Source organism: Crocodylus porosus, unplaced genomic scaffold (genome assembly GCF_001723895.1).
Source record: "Crocodylus porosus isolate Cpor-Errol unplaced genomic scaffold, CroPor_comp1, whole genome shotgun sequence".
NCBI lineage: Eukaryota > Metazoa > Chordata > Crocodylia > Crocodylidae > Crocodylus > Crocodylus porosus.
Window position 1 is genome coordinate 7,467,101 of NW_017728929.1, and position 19,478 is coordinate 7,486,578.

The 19,478-nt window shown below is 43.4% G+C and overlaps 1 protein-coding gene across 1 annotated transcript in view; it reads left to right on the forward strand.

Moving 5' to 3' along the window:
- The first annotated feature begins 1,534 nt into the window (after window positions 1–1,534).
- Window positions 1,535–19,478, forward strand: part of LOC109315377 — a 32,966-nt gene continuing 15,022 nt past the window's right edge. The window contains exons 1-8 of the mRNA XM_019543052.1: window positions 1,535–1,560; window positions 2,803–2,967; window positions 4,623–4,740; window positions 8,692–8,742; window positions 11,714–11,791; window positions 12,485–12,541; window positions 15,055–15,114; window positions 16,045–16,109. Coding sequence (XP_019398597.1) covers window positions 1,535–1,560; window positions 2,803–2,967; window positions 4,623–4,740; window positions 8,692–8,742; window positions 11,714–11,791; window positions 12,485–12,541; window positions 15,055–15,114; window positions 16,045–16,109 — 620 coding nt within the window. The remainder of the gene's footprint in view (window positions 1,561–2,802; window positions 2,968–4,622; window positions 4,741–8,691; window positions 8,743–11,713; window positions 11,792–12,484; window positions 12,542–15,054; window positions 15,115–16,044; window positions 16,110–19,478) is intronic.

Genomic DNA, 19,478 nt, shown 5'->3' on the forward strand with positions numbered 1-19,478 from the left:
GAACTTATTCCTTTCCCATAGGATCCCTGGCATAACTCCTCTCTTTTCTCTCTCCAAAGGCCCCTAATATTTTCTATCCTCCTGTTCCCATGCCTATTCCTGAGATCCATTTCCACCCTCAACCTCCACAAATCTACTCCCTGGGGGGGTTGACAATGATGCTGGCTAAGGCTGTGCGAGGCTTCGGACAGAGCTTTGGATCCGGAGGAGCTTTGGACACTTTGAGGTTTGAAGCAGCATGTCTGGATCAAAGTGTTGGCTTTGTTAGGCTTTTTGAAGTGGTTCAGAGCTTCTGAAGTGCTTTGGGAAAGCTTCAGAGCCGCTTTGGAGATCTGCCCATAGGGTATAATGGGGAAACAATGAAATATCTATAACTCTGTTGTATTTTGTCTACTTTGAATGACATTTTCTGGAGTTATAGACTCTGCTTAGCACATGAAGCCTGCCAAATTTCAAGAAGATAGGTGCAGGGGTTCAGGGGCAATTGTACCCCAAATTCTCAAAAGCAAAATTGATATCACATCTATGTGTTGCACCACAGGGGGATAAAAACTGCAGGAGTGGTGTCCCTGGCTGAGGCCACAAAGCCTACCAAGTTTCAAGAAGACCAGTGCAGGGGGTTGGGAGGGACTGCACCCCAAATTCTTGAAAGCAAAACTTACGTTACGTCTATGTGTTACACCACAGGGGGGTGAAAACTGCAGGCATAGTAGCCCCTGGTGAGGCCACAAAGTCTGCCAAGTCTCAAGAAGATTGGTGCAGGGGTTTGGGGGAAACTACACTTCAAGCTGCAGAGAAGCAACACTCATGCCATAGGTGCCACAGCGTGTGTTAAGGCACAGCAGAGTAAAAGCTGCAGGCCTGCTAGCCCCTGCTGAGGCCACAATGCCTGCCAGCTGTCGAGGAGGTCAGTGCAGTGGGCTTCTGGGGTCCTGCACCCCTAGCTGCTGACAGGCAAAATTCATGCCACAGATGCTTGTGGGACTGACTGTCTCTGTTTTGGGGCTGGGAGACACTACTGCAGGCCTGGCTGCCAAGCTACTGCATTACCAGTTACCAGTCAATCATAATTCACTCAGAGACCAGCTCAATACACAGGATGGAGCTAATGTAGCTAGTTAATTGCCATCAATTAGCACCTACAAAAGCAGAGACTAAGGAGAGGAAATAATCAATACAGACAATCAACTGCCCCAAGACAGACACAGTCAGTCCTACAAGCATGCATGTCTGGAGTTTTGCCTGTCAGGAGCTAGGGGTGCAGGGCCCCAGAACCCCCCTGCACCAATCTCCACGACAGCTGGCAGGCATCATGGCCTCAGCAGTGGCTACCATCCCTGCAGCTTTCACCTTGCTACAGTTTAACACATGCAGTGTCACCCATGTCATCAGTTTTGCTTCTCCACAGCTTGAGGTGCAGTTCCCACCAAACCTCTGCACTGTTCTGCGTGAAACATGGCAGGCTTTTTGGCCTCACCAGGATCTACCATTCTTGCAGTTTTGACCCCCCTGTGTTGTAACACATATACGTGACATGAGTTTTGCTTTCAAGAATATGGGGTAAAGTTCCCCCCAAACCCCTAAACTGATCTTCCTGAAACTTGGCAGACTTAATGCTCTCAGAAGGGGATACCATCTCTAGAAGTTTCATCCAAATCAGACAAGAAACAGAAAAGTTATAGACATTTCATTTATTCCCCATTATACCCTATGGCCAGATCTCTGAGGCTGCTCCAAAGCTTCGGAGCCGCTTCGGCTGGATTGAAGCAGAAACCCGGTCTGGAGCTGCAGATCAAATCCCTGGCATCTGAAGTGGCTAGAACCCAAAGCCGGATCGGATCGCTGCCGACTTGCACAGGGCTAATGCTGGCAACTTCCATGAGACTAAAGCAGCCACTAAGACACATGTGCCTTTCTTTCTGAATGTCTCTTCATCACTAGAGCTGTATCTCAACCTGGTTCCCATTTCCCTTGACTATCATGAGTTACATCCATTATCCCCTCAAGTCACCCTCAAACTTTGAGGACAACTTCTTAAACAGGCAAAGGTTCTACTCCATCCAGGTGCTGAACATCCAGGATTATTCCTGTTTTCCACCTAAACCAGTGTCCAGTTTTAATGTTGGTATCACCACACACAAACTGGTGGTAATTACTGATTACATTGGCCAAACTGTCCTAACTTTTCATCTGAAAGGATCTATTTTATCAGTACTTTTAAAATCAGCAGGACAGATTGATCTGTGAAGTCAATCCATAGACTTCCATGAAGTTACATGGGTGGCAGACTGATACAAAGTTGCTTGCTCAGTGTTCAATGTCCCTGGTTTGGAAATGGGTAAGGAGAGTGTTTAGAATTAATTCCAGCCAGAATTTACAAAATACATACAGAGTAGTTGTTTCAGTTGTTTGCAGGCTTGAATGACATGCCAGCTAGGAAAAGACTTGAGTAAAAGGAAGAATGAACAAGTTGTAGGGGATGCACTAAATGTTTCTCTGGGATTTTGTACTGGAAGGAATGTGTGTATGTAGAGTTGTCTATATCAGTCTACATTGTTGGTTTTTTTAAATACTATTTTTAAGTGTTCTATTTAACCTCTCTCGTTCTTGTAAAAGAGTCAAATTCTATTTGTAGTGAAAAGACCTGCTGGGACCTGTCACTGCAATATGTTACAGCTCCTTGAGATAATAATAAAAATGCCCCTTCATCCTCAACTCCCCCCCCAACCAAAAAAAACCTGGACCTGATGATCCCTTCCAGCCCTAATGTCTATGAGACTGCATGCTCTTTTCTTCTGCCAGGGCCACATGGATATCAACAGAAGAAGACTCTGTTTTCCAGTCCTGGCATATAAACACGTTGCTGAAAGAGCAAATTGAATGTCTGCTAAAGGAAGAAGAGATCATCAAAGCTAATATTAGAGATGTAGAAAAAGACTTAAGCAGCATGGAGGCAGAGCTCAGCAGGTAATGTCTAAGAGGATGTGGTATGAAGCAAATATCAAATGCCCTAATGACACATCTAAGAGTGCTAAGGGGCCAGTTATTCATGGACTTTCCAAAAATAAATCCTGCTACACCTCACCCCATCTGAGCACAATCTTCCAGCCTGTGCTTCTATCCCATGAAGAGAAGGACACTGGAATTGGTGTTCTGCTTCTAATAGGTGGCTGGAAGCCACAATGAAGGGGGGAAATGTTAGCAGTACAGTTTTTGGATTAGCTTCCCTCTGCTAATGGCCCTGACCTTAATGAGCCATACTAGGCTTTGAAATGGGGGAAAAAAAGCCCTCTTACCATGACATCAGGCTTTTATCACAGGGTGCCTAGAAATCATCACACCAGATCAGACCTAGGGTCTAGCGTCATGCTGAATCCTGTCTCCAGAAGTGGCCAGAGAAATGTGCAAGACAGTTATAGAATAACCTACCCCCAGAGAAAGGTTCTTCCTCTCTTTCATCAGTTAGAGACTGGTGGATGATTTGCTGAAACAACAGCTGGACTTGATCTGTTGCTGTGAAAGCAGGGTGGTCCAATTCTCACCAGTCTATGCCAGCTTTAAACTGATTTGGGACTCAAGAGATGCTGCCTTTGACATGTGTGAATTTAGCACATTGCCAGGACCTCCTGGCTTCACCGTTTGCTGCCCCCCACTCCAGTTTGTAGATAGAGCTGGCCATCTCCAGCCCCACTGCCCCCTCCCCTCACCCCTGACCAGCAGAACAGTTCATAGGTTCATGTGTGCCTGCATCATTTGTCACCAAATCCAAATGTTCCCATGTGTACACTCAAAACCTCTATAGGAACTAGTGTTCTGGAGCATGAGGATTTTCTTTATACTTCATGTATGATACAAATATTTCCATCCATTACCTGTTGAATAGTCAGGGCTATATAGGTGAACAGACTGTGCCTAGAGAGGGAGATATCTATCTTTATTCATGGTGTATCCACACAGCAGTCACTTCTGTGACACTTGTGTAGTATAGAAAGAGCCCAACAGGCTTTAAAGTAGCTGGATTGGGCATGCTGAGCAGTGTAGCCCTAGCAGCACAGAGCTCAATCCAGAATACCATCTGAAAATGTACCCAGTGTATCAGATAGATTTTGCAACCTTCACTGAGCTCCATGCTGATACAGCTACATTACCAAGGGTACTCAAGGTAGCTACTTTAAAGCTAGTTGTTACCATTTCTATGTCTCCATACAAACATTCAGGAATCCTAGATTTAGCTTAGAAATAAAATTGACTTGACAAACTATAGTTGGTTGGTTCCTTTCTTTTCACTTGTTAAGTGTATACTCATGCCTTTATGGACTTATATTTGAAGCAGAAAGTCAATGGCCCTTGTATTCCCAAGTCAGTTAGGCACTTTTGAAAAGCCTAACTTTAAAGTACATAATGAACTGACAGAGTCAGAGAGGCAATGAAATGAATAAATTCATGAATTGGTGACTACTAGAGGTGTAAGATATAGTTGTGTGCATGAGAATCTGAAGAAATCAGCAATCAGAAAACAGTAATCAGAAATCAGGTCTGTATTTCTGAGCCACCTTCACAGTTTTTGGACTATGAATTTATTGTCTTGAGGGTTTTTTTTTTTCTTTCTCCAATGAGCATAGGATAAAGCAGGCAGAAACCATGAAAATACATTTAGAAGCAGAGCTCCAAACAGCCCAGAAAACCTTGGAGGAAGAGCATGTACTGGAGTTGGAAATGGACCTTTACCTAAGGAAGCTGGTAGTATTACATTTCACCTATTAACAGCATTATTGTTATTATCATCATCAAATGCTACAGGAACAACAGTGAAACATTATTATTACATGGTACTTACTAGAAAAATTCATGCCAGTAGCACAAAACAGTACCAATTATCATTCCTGAAGATTTTTTTAAAATGAGAAACCTTTTTTATTAATGAAAATAAAACCAGAATTCTATATGGTTTCCTGAGAAACAAGAACAGAAGCCTTATCAAAGTTGTATGATTAGTTCAATCAGCATTTTAATAGAATGACAAACATTTGCTAAAGATGTTCTTTCCATTCCCCTTTTAGCATTTAATTATAAAGGCAAGGTTCTTTGAGTAGATGTGGTATCTTTTATTAGACCAACTGAGTAGTTGGAAAAAAGTTTTTGGCAAGCTTTCAGGTGCAATCACTCTTCTTCAGGCACAGGGAGTCTCTGCTGGTCTGAGACTCCAAGAAATGAGAGAAGCTAAAAGTGTGGCAGGATGTCACCTTCCATAGATGAGCCTACAAACTTCACTTCGTAAGTCTACTGGATACAAAAAATCATGGACTCAATATAGACATTGGTTTTATGGCACATTACAACCTTTCTGACATCTGATTCACCAGGTACCTGCCTGACCCGACCCCTTACATTGTTCTTTTCCCCCAACTTTTATCCCTTCCTCTCCCCTGCTTTTCTGCCCTTAGTAATAAATCAGGGAGACAATTTTCTTCTTCATTGAGAGCCCCTTTCTTACCCTGTAATATTTCCTTTAGGACTTTCTTTTCCCCTGCTTTCTTCCCTCTCATTCCCCTGCTTTACCTTTTGTTTCTCCTTTTCACCTATTTATATTTTCACTACATCCTCTCACACTTTTAACTTCTCTCAGTCCTGTTTTCCTGATCTCCTATTATTTTCTTTTTCACTGAGATCCTCTTTTCTATCTTTATATTCTGTCACTGTAATGTCTCTCTTCAGCCTTTTTTTCTTTTCCCCTGCTCTCTTCCCCATCCCCTCTGCTTTAGCTTCCGTCTTTCTAATTTCTACCTATTTACTCCATTTTCACTGACATCTTGCCACACTTTTAGCTTTTCTCATTTCTTGGAATCTCAGACCAGCAGAGACTCTCGATGCCTGAAGAAAGGTGACTGCGCCCAAAAGCTTGCCAAGAACTTTTTTCCAACTACTCAATTGGTCTAATAAAAATATCCCATCTACTCAAAGAACCTTGCCTGCCTATGTCCTTAGACCAACATGGCTACAACCAAAAACCATTCAATTACAAATGTCTCTGAGAAACAACTCCAGCAAGGTGTGTCCCCCATCCTACTTTACCGCCTGTGAAAGATGTTACCTTGTCACCTCCAAAATATTGGGGGTAACAGTCTAGTGTTCCCTGGTCATCTACAGGGCCACTTTTTGGTCTTCTACAGTGGAGCTGTTCACCTACCAGCCTGGGAGCTGCATAGGTTTATCTGCAGCCCGCTCTGGCCACTGCTGCCTTCATCCCTCCAGCTGCTTCTACAGCCAGGGTCTCCAGTCTCCCCTTCCCTTCTCTGACTTTCTTTTCCTCCCCCTGACCCACAAGGTAGGGCGTGGCAGGGTGGCATGACTCGGCGTAGCCTGCAGTGCTGGTGAAACCCACAGCCAAGGAGATGAGAAGAACTGCCCCATGCAGTGTGGTAGTGGGGAGGGAGCTGTCTGATTACATAGTACCAGGGGAGCTTGTAGCTGGGGAGGTGAGTGGGGTGGTGCAGTCCCTGCCCATGGCTGTTAAGTCAGACAGCTCTACTCTATAGGATCAAAACCAGGGAATTTTATTCTTTGATGCATAAGGACAGCTAAGTAGTCGCACAAATAGGCAACCACAAAGCGAGAATGAGAGCTCCTATCTTTTCCATCTAAACAGACTGGCACCTACCTATACTCCTACCTCTCTCCTAAGACTAAGTGGGTAGTCACAGGATTCAGCCACAGGTGTCTAAGTCGTAGCTCATCCACAAAGGTCATGCGTTCATGTGATGGCTGCTACTGCACATCCTTCATCTATGTGACTACATAGCATTTGGAGTCATCCACATAAGCAAGGCTATGGACCAAGGAAAAAGGAATCTCCTTTTCCCAAAATGCCCCTTTAAAAGCCATAAAATGGGCATTTCAATGATTTGGAAAGAATAGAATGTCACTGCAGATCTGTACATGCATAGTTTGTAGAGTCAGAAGACTCCAGTCATAGGTTACATGCTGGCAGGTTAGATTCACATTAGCTACTCAGTGGGCATGTCTACACACACACATTTAATGCATTTTAGCCTGATTTAAGGCACATTAAAGATGCATGTCTACATGTGAGCATCATTAACATACCTTAAAAATGGTGATTTAAGGCTATTCAAGCCTAAATATGATACCTGCATAAAGCAGGTATCAAATTTATGTGTGAATAGCTAAATCACATTAGCAAATGTGTAGATGCACTAATGTGCATTAACACAGTCTGTGTCCACTGACTTGAGATTAACTTTTGTCCCAGGTCGATCTACACACTCGTGTTAATGTGCATTAGTGTGTGCACATGTGGACACATGCAGCAACATAGAAATTATGCAAAATGGAGCAGATTATGTCACCAGGAATGGCCAACAGTAGCTGCTTCAGAGGAAGGTACAATAGCCCCCACTTCAGGCAGATGTAGCTTGCAGTTCAGTTCACAGAACACAAGCAGAATATTAGCCTGTCCAGTCAATGACATAACACTTTGATCTTTAAAGTAATCAGTGTTCACAACTCCCTTGTTAAATATTTGCCCCTGTTCTACTGAAGCTAGGTGGATACCAACCAGTTGCAACTGGTTTGGAAGTAAACCTAAGCCCTGGTCCAGAGGTGGAGTCAGTGGAGCACCTTGCAGGAACCCTATGTCTGGCTCACAAGGCAGGGACAAGGCCCCACGGAGGATTTCCAGCCACTCTGTCCACTTCAGCCTTCTTTCCCTGCTGGCCATTAATATTAGGACTGTGCGAGGCTTCGGACAGAGCTTCGGATCCGGAGAAGCTCTGGACGCTCGGGGGTCCAAAACAGCACATCCGGGTCGAAACGCTGCCTCATTCGGCTTCCCGAAGAGGTTCAGAGCTGCCTTGGAGATCTGGCCATAGGGAATAACGGGGAAACAATAAAAGATCTATAACTTTGTTGTTTTTTTATCCAATTTGGATAAAATTTTCAGGGGTGGTAGACTCTGCAGTAAGGATGAAGCCTACCAAGTTTCAAGAAGATCAGTGCAGGGGTTTGGGGGGAACAGCACCTCAAATTCTTGAAAGCAAAACTCCTGTCATGTCTACGTGTTACAGAGCAGGGGTGTCAAAACTGCAGGGCTGGTAGCTCTTGCTGAGGCCACAAAGCCTGCCACATTGCAAGAAGATAAGTGCAAGGGTTTGGGGGGAACTGCCCCTCAAGCTGCGGACAAGCAAAACTGAGGCCAGAATCCCTGAAAGTTTCCTTCAAATCAGACAAAAAACAACAAAGTTATAGATATTTCATTGATTCCCTATTATACCCTATGGCTGGATCTCCGAGGTGGCTCCAAAGCTTTGGAGCTGCTTTGGCCGGATCAAGGCAGAAACCCAGCCTGGAGCCCCAGATCAGATCGTGGCCATCCAAAGCGGCCAGATCCGAAGCCGGATCGAATCGCTGCCGACTCGCACAGGTCTAATTAATATGGCTGTCTGAGTGAATAACAGGTTTCCCACCACTGTGTTCTTCCAGCTTCCCCTGGTGTGACTTCAGTGAAACTAGTCTTATGCATGTAGACCTGGAGAAACACGTGTCTTCAATGGGACTACTTTCATAAAGTAGTCACTACTTCGGACAAATTCATGTGCCTGGCTGCCAGCAGGAGCAGAGAACCAGCTCTGTGGCCTATTATTTCAATGAAGGAATCTTTTTTTCTTCCCACAGGAGAAAGACAATGAAGATTTCAATTTGAGAATGCTTATGCTCTCTGAGGAGGTAAGTGGGAAGAGCAGACAACATCCCTTGGGATGGTTTCCTGTTCATTTTAGCACAAAAGATGAGCAGCATGTCAGCATGTACTTGTAAGAGCATGAAATGCAGCACAAGGCAGCAACACGCCTCTGAGGTTTGGGGGAAATTGCACGTAGGAATGTGTGGAGCTGTGTTTAGAAAATGAACAGAAGGCATAGGATGAATGCTACATGACCATGTTTTCAACAACCTATGCTGCCAGTCAGGACAGCAAACCCTGCCCACCTCATCATTTCATCATTGCATGGCATGTTGATTACCTTTATTGTTTTAACTCAGGGCTGTTCAACTTCCAAGGAGCTGGGGAGGCTGCATGCCCCATGGAGTGCACCAGCGAGAGCTGTGTAGGCCACACCAGCGTGAGCCCCAGGCCACATGGACCACCCTGCCATTGCACCATGCACCCACACAGGCATCTCCTCCCCTAGCGTTGCACCGTGCACCCATGCAGCCCTGGGCTCACCCCCTGCTCCATACACTGTGGCCTTAGGCCCTGGGGCGAGGGTAGCCAGAAAAATACTTTGACCAAGCCCAAGGACCACAACTTAAACCCCTTAGCCTATATGTGGCCCTTGGGCCACAGTTGGAGAGCCCTGTCTTAGCTGTTATAGCAACAACTTTGACCGTTTGGCATACAGTTGATCCTATTTCAGACCCAGCTTCATTATTCCAGATCTAGTTTTAGCTTTTGCTCTCAGGATCCAAAAAAGGTCTCCTGATTTCAGTAGTTCTATCCTGTTGTAGAACCAGTTCTCCCTAGTTACCCACCTGGCAAGAGGAAGGGTGTGCAAGTGGTAAATGTGCTCTCCTGGGAGAAGTGAATTCAGTTCTTCCTCTGACATCCTGTGTGATGTTGAGCTGGAGAAAGCAATCCCATTCCAGGATCTGCCCAATTCCTTGGAATCTGCAGTTCTTCTAGCACCAGCATGAATAACCCAACATGGCCTTTTTCACCATGGTGCTACCTGAGACCTCAAGCATTCAGATGTTTTGATCCAATAGGAGCATATCAGTGGTGCACAGAATGATTCAGGGGTTTGCCCCAGGTCAGACAGAGTTATGGCCTGACTAGAAAGTCAAGAGAACTTTCTTTAATCCCAGTTCAGCACCTCCCCTGCTAAACCAAACTTCCTACTTTCTGTTAGCAAGCCTCTCTGATGGTTGTGGGATCTGAGTTAGACTTCTTGCTTTCCTTTAGTTTGATCAGGTCAGGGTTTGGTTAAAAAGGAAGATGTGAACAAAATCCAAAGTTCCTTTCATGCTTTGGAAAAGTTTATTCACTTCTTTATTCTAACTGCCCAGAGCTTGTTCCATACTGCTTTATTCCATACCCCTTTCATCTGTGCAAAAAGCAGGCTTAAAAAGTGGTCAAAATAGAAAGGGAGAACTTTATACCCACACTGCAGAAGTGTAAAGGATTGCACAAGTTGGAAGCCAGGGAAGAATCAGATCTCTCTTTTCCAGCCTGATTAAATAACGTTTGGTCACCATGCGTTCCTTAGTCCTAGCTCAGTTTCCATCTTATATTCTACCTCAGTGGGAGCTGGTTCTGATTAAGCCTGAAGAACATGGCTAAACTTTTGTGAGATCTTGCTGGCAAGTTGTTGCTGCCCTTCAAACCTCTGCTGGGAAGGGCCAGAGAAGTAGTTAAGCTGAAATTCCAGGCAGTTTAAGCTTTGATTCAGATTTGATCCAAAGACTGTCTCCAATGAATTCAGCTGTAAATGGATGCCTCACACTGGGGAACCAAACATGGCTTGTTGCAATGCCAGCCATATCATTCTCTTGTGTACCATTGGCTACAGAAATTGGTGTGCCTTAATTATACTAGTTGGTTTGGCAACTTATTAGATCTTTGACATAAAAAGGACCTAATACTGTAGAGCATGTATGCTATTTTTCAGTATGACAAGGTTATATCTAGAGTATTATCACTATCTGTCACTATCAGTTCACCCATTGGTGAACTCCCACACCACTGCCAAGTGCCATTGACTGACTGGCTTTGTCACATCTTCTTTCATCTGTCAAGATGTCAGTCAGCTATCGATCAGTATCTTCTCTACTCCTTATATGGGGATTTGATAAGAGAGATGTACATATATTGCTGTTACCCCTCCCCTTCCTCCCGTGTTCCTTTTGGGGTAGAAGGATAGTCCCTGCCAGCGGAGATGGATAACCCACTAAGGTAGTGGCCTGAAGATCTGGATTCAGTTCTAAATCTTCTATAGACTCCTTGTGCAACAGAGTGTTACAGTGCCTAAATGGAGGTTAGAGACCCTGAGATGCTTCTGAGAACAATACCCCAAACCTAATGCCCTTAGTGAATGCATATACATATACATATGCATTATAATAATAGCTGCCATTAACAATATTAATTATTAATAACAATTAATATTAACAACAATAATAATGATACACTTTGCATTACACTTCAGCCCTCCAAGCAGACCAAACACCTTTACATATATATGGCACCTACACAGAGCTATTTAGGCTAAGAAGTAAATACCATGTCCATAGTGTATTACCAGGTTTTACCATGGCTGTGCATATTGACAAGTATTGAAATTTCCATGCTGACATGATTGGATTTCTTTCAGTGCTTGCTTTGGCCTACACTACCTCCAAGGATAGCAGACTTGATTCACTTCTCACTGCCATCTGTTGTAAACTTGTCCATCTCTACTGAAATCATTGGAATGAATCCAGCTTTATGCCAATTTAAATGAGAAGAAAATGATGTCTAAATTATTCTCCCATATCTTATCTCCTAGTGTAACTCCAGGGACTCTTAGCAGAGTTACTTTTAGTTCAGAATTAGGTCTGTAGCAGATAGCGTTGTTGGAAATATAATGAGTTTATGTGCAAGTTATATATGCAGGCCTAAGGCAACTGAAATACAATGACATATCATACCATCTAATTTCAGAGTTCAGCTTTAATGGCATCAAGAAAAGCCAGCCAGAACAGCCACAGGCAGCTGCAACTTCAGATCAGGAAATTGGAGGTAAGTAAAGACAGAACCAGGGAAGAAGAACATTTGGTACACAAAAGGAGTCAGTTTGAGTAGACTTGATTGACTTCACATCCCAACTGCCTTACAGGAACTAACAGAAATCTCTTCATTTGCTACAGCAGACTGTGAATTCAGGTTCCTGGTGTCTGTGACTATCAGTTTGGTCAGACTAGGGCAGTTAGGTACCCAGCTCCTTTTGAAATCCAAAGGCATTTGGGCCCCTACCCTTCTTACATCCTTTAGAAACCTCTAACAAAACCTGGAGGTATAAACAATATGTGCAAGTTGAGGACATGGCTGTGTAAGGTTTTTACTAGGTACAGATCTAACAAGTACTGGAAATCACCCACTTTCATGAATCAGCTCTTCTTTCCCCTGACCTATTACTCAAGCTTTTTTGCAAGATGCAAGGGTTTAAAGAGAGAAACTGTCAATGTTTTGGTCAATCCAACTTGGTTGTAAACATTGTGGGTATAGTCTACATATATTTAAAGCCACATCTAGGTCAGTTTGTGCACAAAGAGCAACACTTTGTGTTCAGGCTGATGACTTGAACTGGGCATAGTGGAAAATAAAATCATGGGGTTTAGTTGAGAGTGAGAGGCTGTTGACTATAAAACCATATTGATAACATAATACCAAACTGAATATTTTTGTTTATTATTGAATGTTGTGTCCCATTAGAGAAAGCTACAGGAACGTATACTGGCTTCTACTACTGAAGATGAGGTTTTCAGAAAGGTAAGGTAATCACACTGGTACTTGTATCAATATATCTCTTTGATGATGGAGAGAAGCATAGCTATAAGTCAGTCTCACTGGTTGAATATGATCAATAAAGTACAAAAAATGTCATTATGTTCTCAGCTGCTCATCCTGTATAAACTACCATAATCACATTCAGGAAGGAGATTTTTGGAAAACAATTATGTCAAATAAGGCAATGAAAATAATTATTGGTGGCGTTTGCTTTAGAAACACTGAGCCATGTCCTTAGCTACCCGAGAGAGGTGATGCTGCTTTTGGTTGCAAATATGTAGGCATATTACCAAAATAGAAGGTCCTTTTCTCAATTATACTGATGGGGCTATACACACAGTGTTGCCTTCAATTAAAGGCCCTTCATTACAAAAAAATGACATTGATTAACCAAAAATGAGTCAGAGAATAGCAACTAAGATTATGGAGGAGACACTGAATGGAAACTGACACTTTTGAGTGAAGCAGCACAGATTTTGGCTCAATTAAAGCTGAGGTAGAAACAGAATATTCACCCACATGTATCTGAAGAATTCACACAGGAGAAAAACAGGCATCTTTGGAGCTCTTGCCAAAACTTATTTAGGATATGGACATCAGACAAAGCAAAGAAAAACATCACAGGGGTATTTTTAAAAATAGTGACAAATGATATCCTTTTAATCATAAGGTGAGTGACTTCTCTATCCTTATGCTCAGACTGATAGAAAAGCTTTCTAGGCATCCATTCTCAGTGGTGACAGATGACAGAACAAAGAGCAATAGTCTTAAGTTGCAGTAAGGGAGGTTTAGGTTGGATATTAGGAAAAACTGTCTCATGAGCAGGGTGGTGAAGCACTGGAACACGTTACATAAGTAGGTGGTGGACTCTCCATCCTAGGAGGTTTTTAAGACCTGAGTAGGCAAAGCATTGGCTGGGATGATCTAGTTGGAGCTGGTTGTGCTCTGAGCAAAGGTAGGATTAGATGTGACCTCCTGAGGTCCCTTCCAACCTTCATTTTCCATGATTCTATGATTCCAAATGTTAATACAAAAATATTTTTCAGGAGTATTTCATTTTATGACAGCCTAGAAATGTTAGTTCCCAGCATTCCTTTCTCTGAAATCTATATAAAGATTTGTTCAGTTTCCAATCACTACAAGGGTTAACTTTGGATGAGCTGACATGTAGGCTTTTCTGTGGGAGCCTGTAGCAGGGATGTTCTACCTAGTTTGAATCACCTCTTTTGATAGAGGGTAAAACACAGATACTCTTCACCTATTGGTGTTTGCATTAGTGATAAGTGGTAATAATAATTCCCAAGTAATATGTATTGATTTTCAGTAAATCTGAGTAAACACAATTAAATAACAAGTCATATCTTTATTAGTTTCTGAAATTAGAAGTTATGGAATCTTTTTGCACAAAATAAGTAGTTCTAAGTAACTGCTTCAAAGTGTTAAGTAGCAATTATTGTACTTTATTAGCAGTTAATACTACTAATTTATTTCTGCATAAATATGCAGATGGTTCAGTCCCAGGGCTATCCAGTTGGTTTTGTTAACAACCAAATTTCCCTGTAAACATACCCTGGACATAGATCACAGCCCCTCTGACCCTCCATTATTTTAAACAATAGAGTCTGGTTCAAAGACCATTAAAGTTAGTGCAATAGTTTTCATGCATTGTGTTTGGACAGGGTGTAATGCTGTAAAAATAAAATATCAAGCTCCAAACCTAAAATGAACTGCATACACATACACACCTCATCACAGGAATATGACCAAGATTTCCCAGTACCCTGCATCAGTATAAAGAGAAAACTGGTTCCCACCAGATTTCACAGACAAAGAACCTTAAACTCTGGAGGTGGAAACAAATATTGCTTTTCATCACTTTTGTGCCACCATAACATTTTATGGTGGCACCAGGCAACAGCAAATAGATGCCCATATCCTTTGTTGTACCACAATGTTGTGGTAGTAATAATGTGCATCACTTTATTGCTTTATGGTGGAAGAGCACAGACAACCAAGAGCTGCCTGTACTTTCCAACTGCCCTGGGCAGGTGCTGGAGGGGCTTGAGGGGCCCAGTCATTCAGGCCATAGAAATTCCCATGCAGGTCAGGCTGCTCATGTCTTGGGAGCACCTTTCATGCCCCCAGCAATTTCTGTGAAACAGCTGGAACTGGGGAAAGGCTTTTCCTGTGTCTTGAGATGCACCCCAGAGATTTCCAGGAGCCTATCTCTGGAAGTGGGAAGTGCGTTGCCTATTGTCCCACAAGACCAAGGGGTGGGACAAGGGGCAATGTGTGATTTGCCCAGTAAAGCTCTGCTAGGACACATCCCAGCACAATTGATTAATTTCATTTAATTGTGTCTCTTTCTAGTGGCTACCACACTGAATACTCTCGACATATTCTATACTGTTTTGTAGTAACCCCAGATGAAGGATGTGTTGCTGCAGTGTAGTTCACAGGTCATAGGAAATTATACTTACATTTGTATCTTTTAGATGCAACATCAAGCTCAAGAGCTGGAGGAATCCATAAAAGAATATGAGGCTGTAATACAGGTGAAGATTCCAAATGTTAAAATAATAGGTGGTGGTAGTATCAATTATATAATTAAACTTGCAAAACAGAAGGAGGACAATTTTACAATTAAGAAACTGGATTAGTACTCAAGTGACCTGCCTTTGCTTTTTGGCTCTATCAGAGTTTTCCACAAGTGCATTATATCTTTTCTTTATTGCATCTATTTAGATTGCAAGTTGTAGGGGTCTCTTGTGTCTCTGAACAGTTTCTAGCACGATAGATTGCCATGTCAACAGTAGTGTTTACTAATATTAAAAGAGTGTCCAATATAACTTTGATTTCATATTAACATGTCTTTCCAAAATGTAATCTTTTGGTCTACATTGTTATGACCTTTGTGTCCATGCAAAGGGAAAGAGAGCATACATATCTCTATGGCCACTTTTTCAGTTCTAGGAGAACAGAAAGAGATTTAATTTTTATTTTGAAATAACTTCTGCAAGTTTGGCAGGTGAGGGGAGAATGAAACATGAAATGGTCACACCTATGCACGTGACAGTGATCACATACATAGATGCAAGCCTGAACATCATGGTTTAGCAAGCATCAGAACATGGGTGGTGAAATTACTATGATATCCCTTTGAAAGCCTGTTTTGCTGTGTGTGCACAAGGATATTTTACTCTTTTAAGCAGCAATATAGTTTCATCCTTGTCCGCTGGCTTGCTGTGAACCAACCCAAGCAACATTCCTGAGATATTACTCTACCTGGTCACACACTGAATATCTCCTACAACATGTTGCCAAGCTGAATTCTGCATTTGTTTGACCTTACTTAGACATCCTGTAAAACTCACACTTTCTTGTAGAAAAAGTAAAGAGACAATAAGCCCAGTATTTCAAACTAGAGACAAAACTGAGTGACATAAATTTGGAGTAAATGGTGATTTAATGGATTTGTTTTGAAGGTTCTTCAGACTAAAGAGAAGTCTCTTCAAGACCAGCTGTTTGCTGCTGAGAAGGAAAAGGCTCGGTAAGTTCCCGAGTGAAAAACAAAGCCCTTCAAAGCCAATGATATAGCTCCTTTGACTAGTCAGTGAAATCTGTTGTGGAATGATTACTGAGTGATGAATGTTACTTGGACAAAAAAAGCACCGTGAACAAAGCTGACAGGAAATCAGTGAATGGGAACCTTCTGCTAAGTGCTGCTTGGCAGTAAAAAAGGGCTGGGGTTTTTACTCATAACTACAATTCTTGTTAGCCTAAGTGAACCAGAAAACTGGGAAGAACCAGTTCACATGCTCTGTGTGCTCACAGTGAGCAAAATGTCCCCATTTGACAACAATTATTTAATGAAACCTGGCTTTATTAAGAGAAAGGGAGAAGCGGTCAATGGGATAACTTTGGAGAACCTAGTCAAGAGACAAACAGTAGATGAGGCAATCTCAAAGGTCTTTGGAAACATTGCTGACACAGTTCTTAGCCCAACAGCTGTGGGTGGCAGGTGGAATAGTTAACCACTATCTTCATCCTTCATTATGTCCCACTCATGGTTCTTAGCTCTAGCTCAATGAAATCCTGTCTCAAAGCAGGTTGCTCCCTTGCACTACTGGACTGCACAGAGGCTTCACAACTTTTCCAGCTAAAATAACAGCTTCTGCCCAGGAAAAGTGCTCACCCAAAATCTTTATTGCTACTCTATTCTCTAGTCTTCTTTCTTGTTCCACCAATCTTCACCACAGCTCTAGTCCTTACTGCTAGTCACATGTTTCTCCTAGGCACCTGAAGCCTAGAAGCTCTTTTCAAAATGAGTCAGTAGTAGGCAAAATCTAATCTTTTCCTGTACAGAGAAATATTCTTCAACAGAATCTTAATTTTCCTTTCCTTAAAGGAAATTCAGTGGTACACAAGGCACAATTGGATGCTGCCTCCTTCAGAGAAAAAAAAATGTGGCCAGCATTCTCCTCCCTTTCCCCCACCTTTTTGTCCGGGATCCCTTCTTCACTACAGTCGACTGCACTAGGAGGAATTCAGACCTGGGGGAACCCGAATAGAACTTGCTTAAATGCCCACTCTCAAATACAGGGATTGGTATTTTCTATACCCCCCAATTACTAATTATATGATATTTGAATAAAATGAATTCATATTCTTACATAAAGCCATGAAAGCGACAGAAAGGCATATTGACTAAGATACCGAAATTAAATGTCAACAAGGCCTGGCTTATAATTATGATGCTTCTGGGGATCACAGAGTGGCGTGACAGGTTCCCTTTAAACCATTTTAAAGGCACTTAAAATAAGATTGTGTACACATGAAAGGGTGTTAAACTGTGGTAAGTACCTTTAAGCATCTTAGAGTTATGTTAATTAGGCAGGGGATATCTTTGAGCTGTTCTACCTAGCTCAAGCTAAGGTATTGTTAGTTTGCTTCACAGAGATAAAGCAACCAATCTGCAGTCATCCAGTGTCCCAAGATGCACAGCTGCAAGCTCCTCTACCCCTGCAAACTTTCCACCCTCCCAAGCTCTACTGCTCAGGGGATGGTGCTGGCCTCAAGCCAACAACCTCACCCACCCCCAATGTGTATGACCCTATCCCACATGGCACCATGCTGCCAGCTCCAAGAACCTCCAGGAGACAAGGCTCAGGACCCTGGGCCAGGGTTAAGGCACATACCCTTCGCCTCAGAGGGCTAAATCTTTGCTCCACATCTAGGCATCTCTTCCCTAGCCAGAAGAATTTGGAGTAGGGGAGATGAGGCTTCCTTCCCCAACCTCCTGCATTTCTGGCAGGGAGGAGGGAAAGGGCTGCCTGGTGCTGTGTAGCTAGAGCATGGAGTACAAGAAGGGATGCTTCCTCAGGGTCATAGAGTCATACAATACTACAGTCATAGAGAAACAGGGCTGGAAGGGACCTCCACAGGGCATCCAGCACAACTTCCTGGCAGAGGCAGGAACATCTCTTTCTAAACCATCCCATACAACCATAATGTAAATTCTACATAAGACTAACTTCAACCCTTACACAACACTGCTTCTATAAAAGGTTGCCAATATATACCCAAGAGACCCCAGGTAGAGGGCTATGCCCCCTACTGCAGAGTAAGAACCCCACAGTCAGTAACAATCTGATCATGGGGTAACATCAATTGGCATGCTCTAGTTGAAGTCCCCAGCCTTAGTGGTAATAAATCCCTTCCTCCACCACAGTCTTCTACTAGCTTCAGAGCAGTTGCAGGTTAAGGCTTAATGATGTTTCCAACCTGCGCAACTGCATCTTGCCACTCAAAATCTTGGTGAGCAGTAGGGCTGTGCGAAGCTTTGGGTGGTGATTCAACTTGGAGGAGATTCGACCTGATTCGGTGGCCGAATCTCTGAATCAGAATCGAATCATGGGACTAGTTTAAAGGTCTGAATCGATTCAAAGCTCTCCGAATCTTTGGAAAACATTTGGAGAGCTTTAATGATTTGGGCAGTCCCTGGTGGCTGCAGCCACTCTGAGCTGGTAAGGACTAGAAGCAAGGGAGGGGACCAAGGGGGAAGAAAAAAAAAGCTAAGAAAAGCATCAGGACTCACCACTGCTGCAGCAGCCCCGGGGCTTTGGGGGGTAGTGGGGTGCAGTGGGAGGCATCAGGGATTGCCCATGCCAGCAGGAGTGGTAAGTTCGGGGTTTTTTTCTTTTTTTTTTTTTTTTTTTCTTATAGTGCCAGAGCTGGCCCGGGCAAGGCACCCATGGTGGGGCTGGGAGAGCAGGAGGGGAGAAGCAGGGGGCTCACACAGCTCCTGCCTGCTCTTCCAGCCTAGCAGTGGCTGCCGCAACTCCTGGCACTTGTCTAAAAAAAAAGCCCCGGTGCTTACCTGCTGCTGTCCCCATACAGCGTGGGCCAGTGGGGGGCAGCAGGAATCACTCCCCCACACCTGGCAGCACCAGGTGAGCACCAGGGCTTTTTTTTTAAACAAGTGCCAGGAGTTGCAGCAGCCACTGCTGGGCTGGCAGAGTGGGCAGGGTCTGGGCCTGGCTGATTTGGAGACTCAGCCGAATTGATTCAGGACAGTAATTCAAATCACCAAATGGAATAACTGTCCCCTGAATCGGCTGAATCTGAATCCGAAACAAATACTAGCTGCTTCGCACAGGCCTAGTGAGTGGGGGTGTGGCTTCAACTCCCTGCAGGCTGCTTCCAAAGAAGATGGAGCTGGACTGTTCTCAGTGGTGGTAGATGACAGAACAAGTAGCAATGGTCTCAAGTTGCACCAAGGGAAGATGAGATTAGATATTAGGAAAAACTCTCCACTAGAAGTGTAGGAAAACACTACAACAGGTACCCAGCCAGGTTGTGGACTCTCCATCCTTGGAGGTTTTTAAGACCCGGCTAGACAAAGCCTTGGGTGGGATGA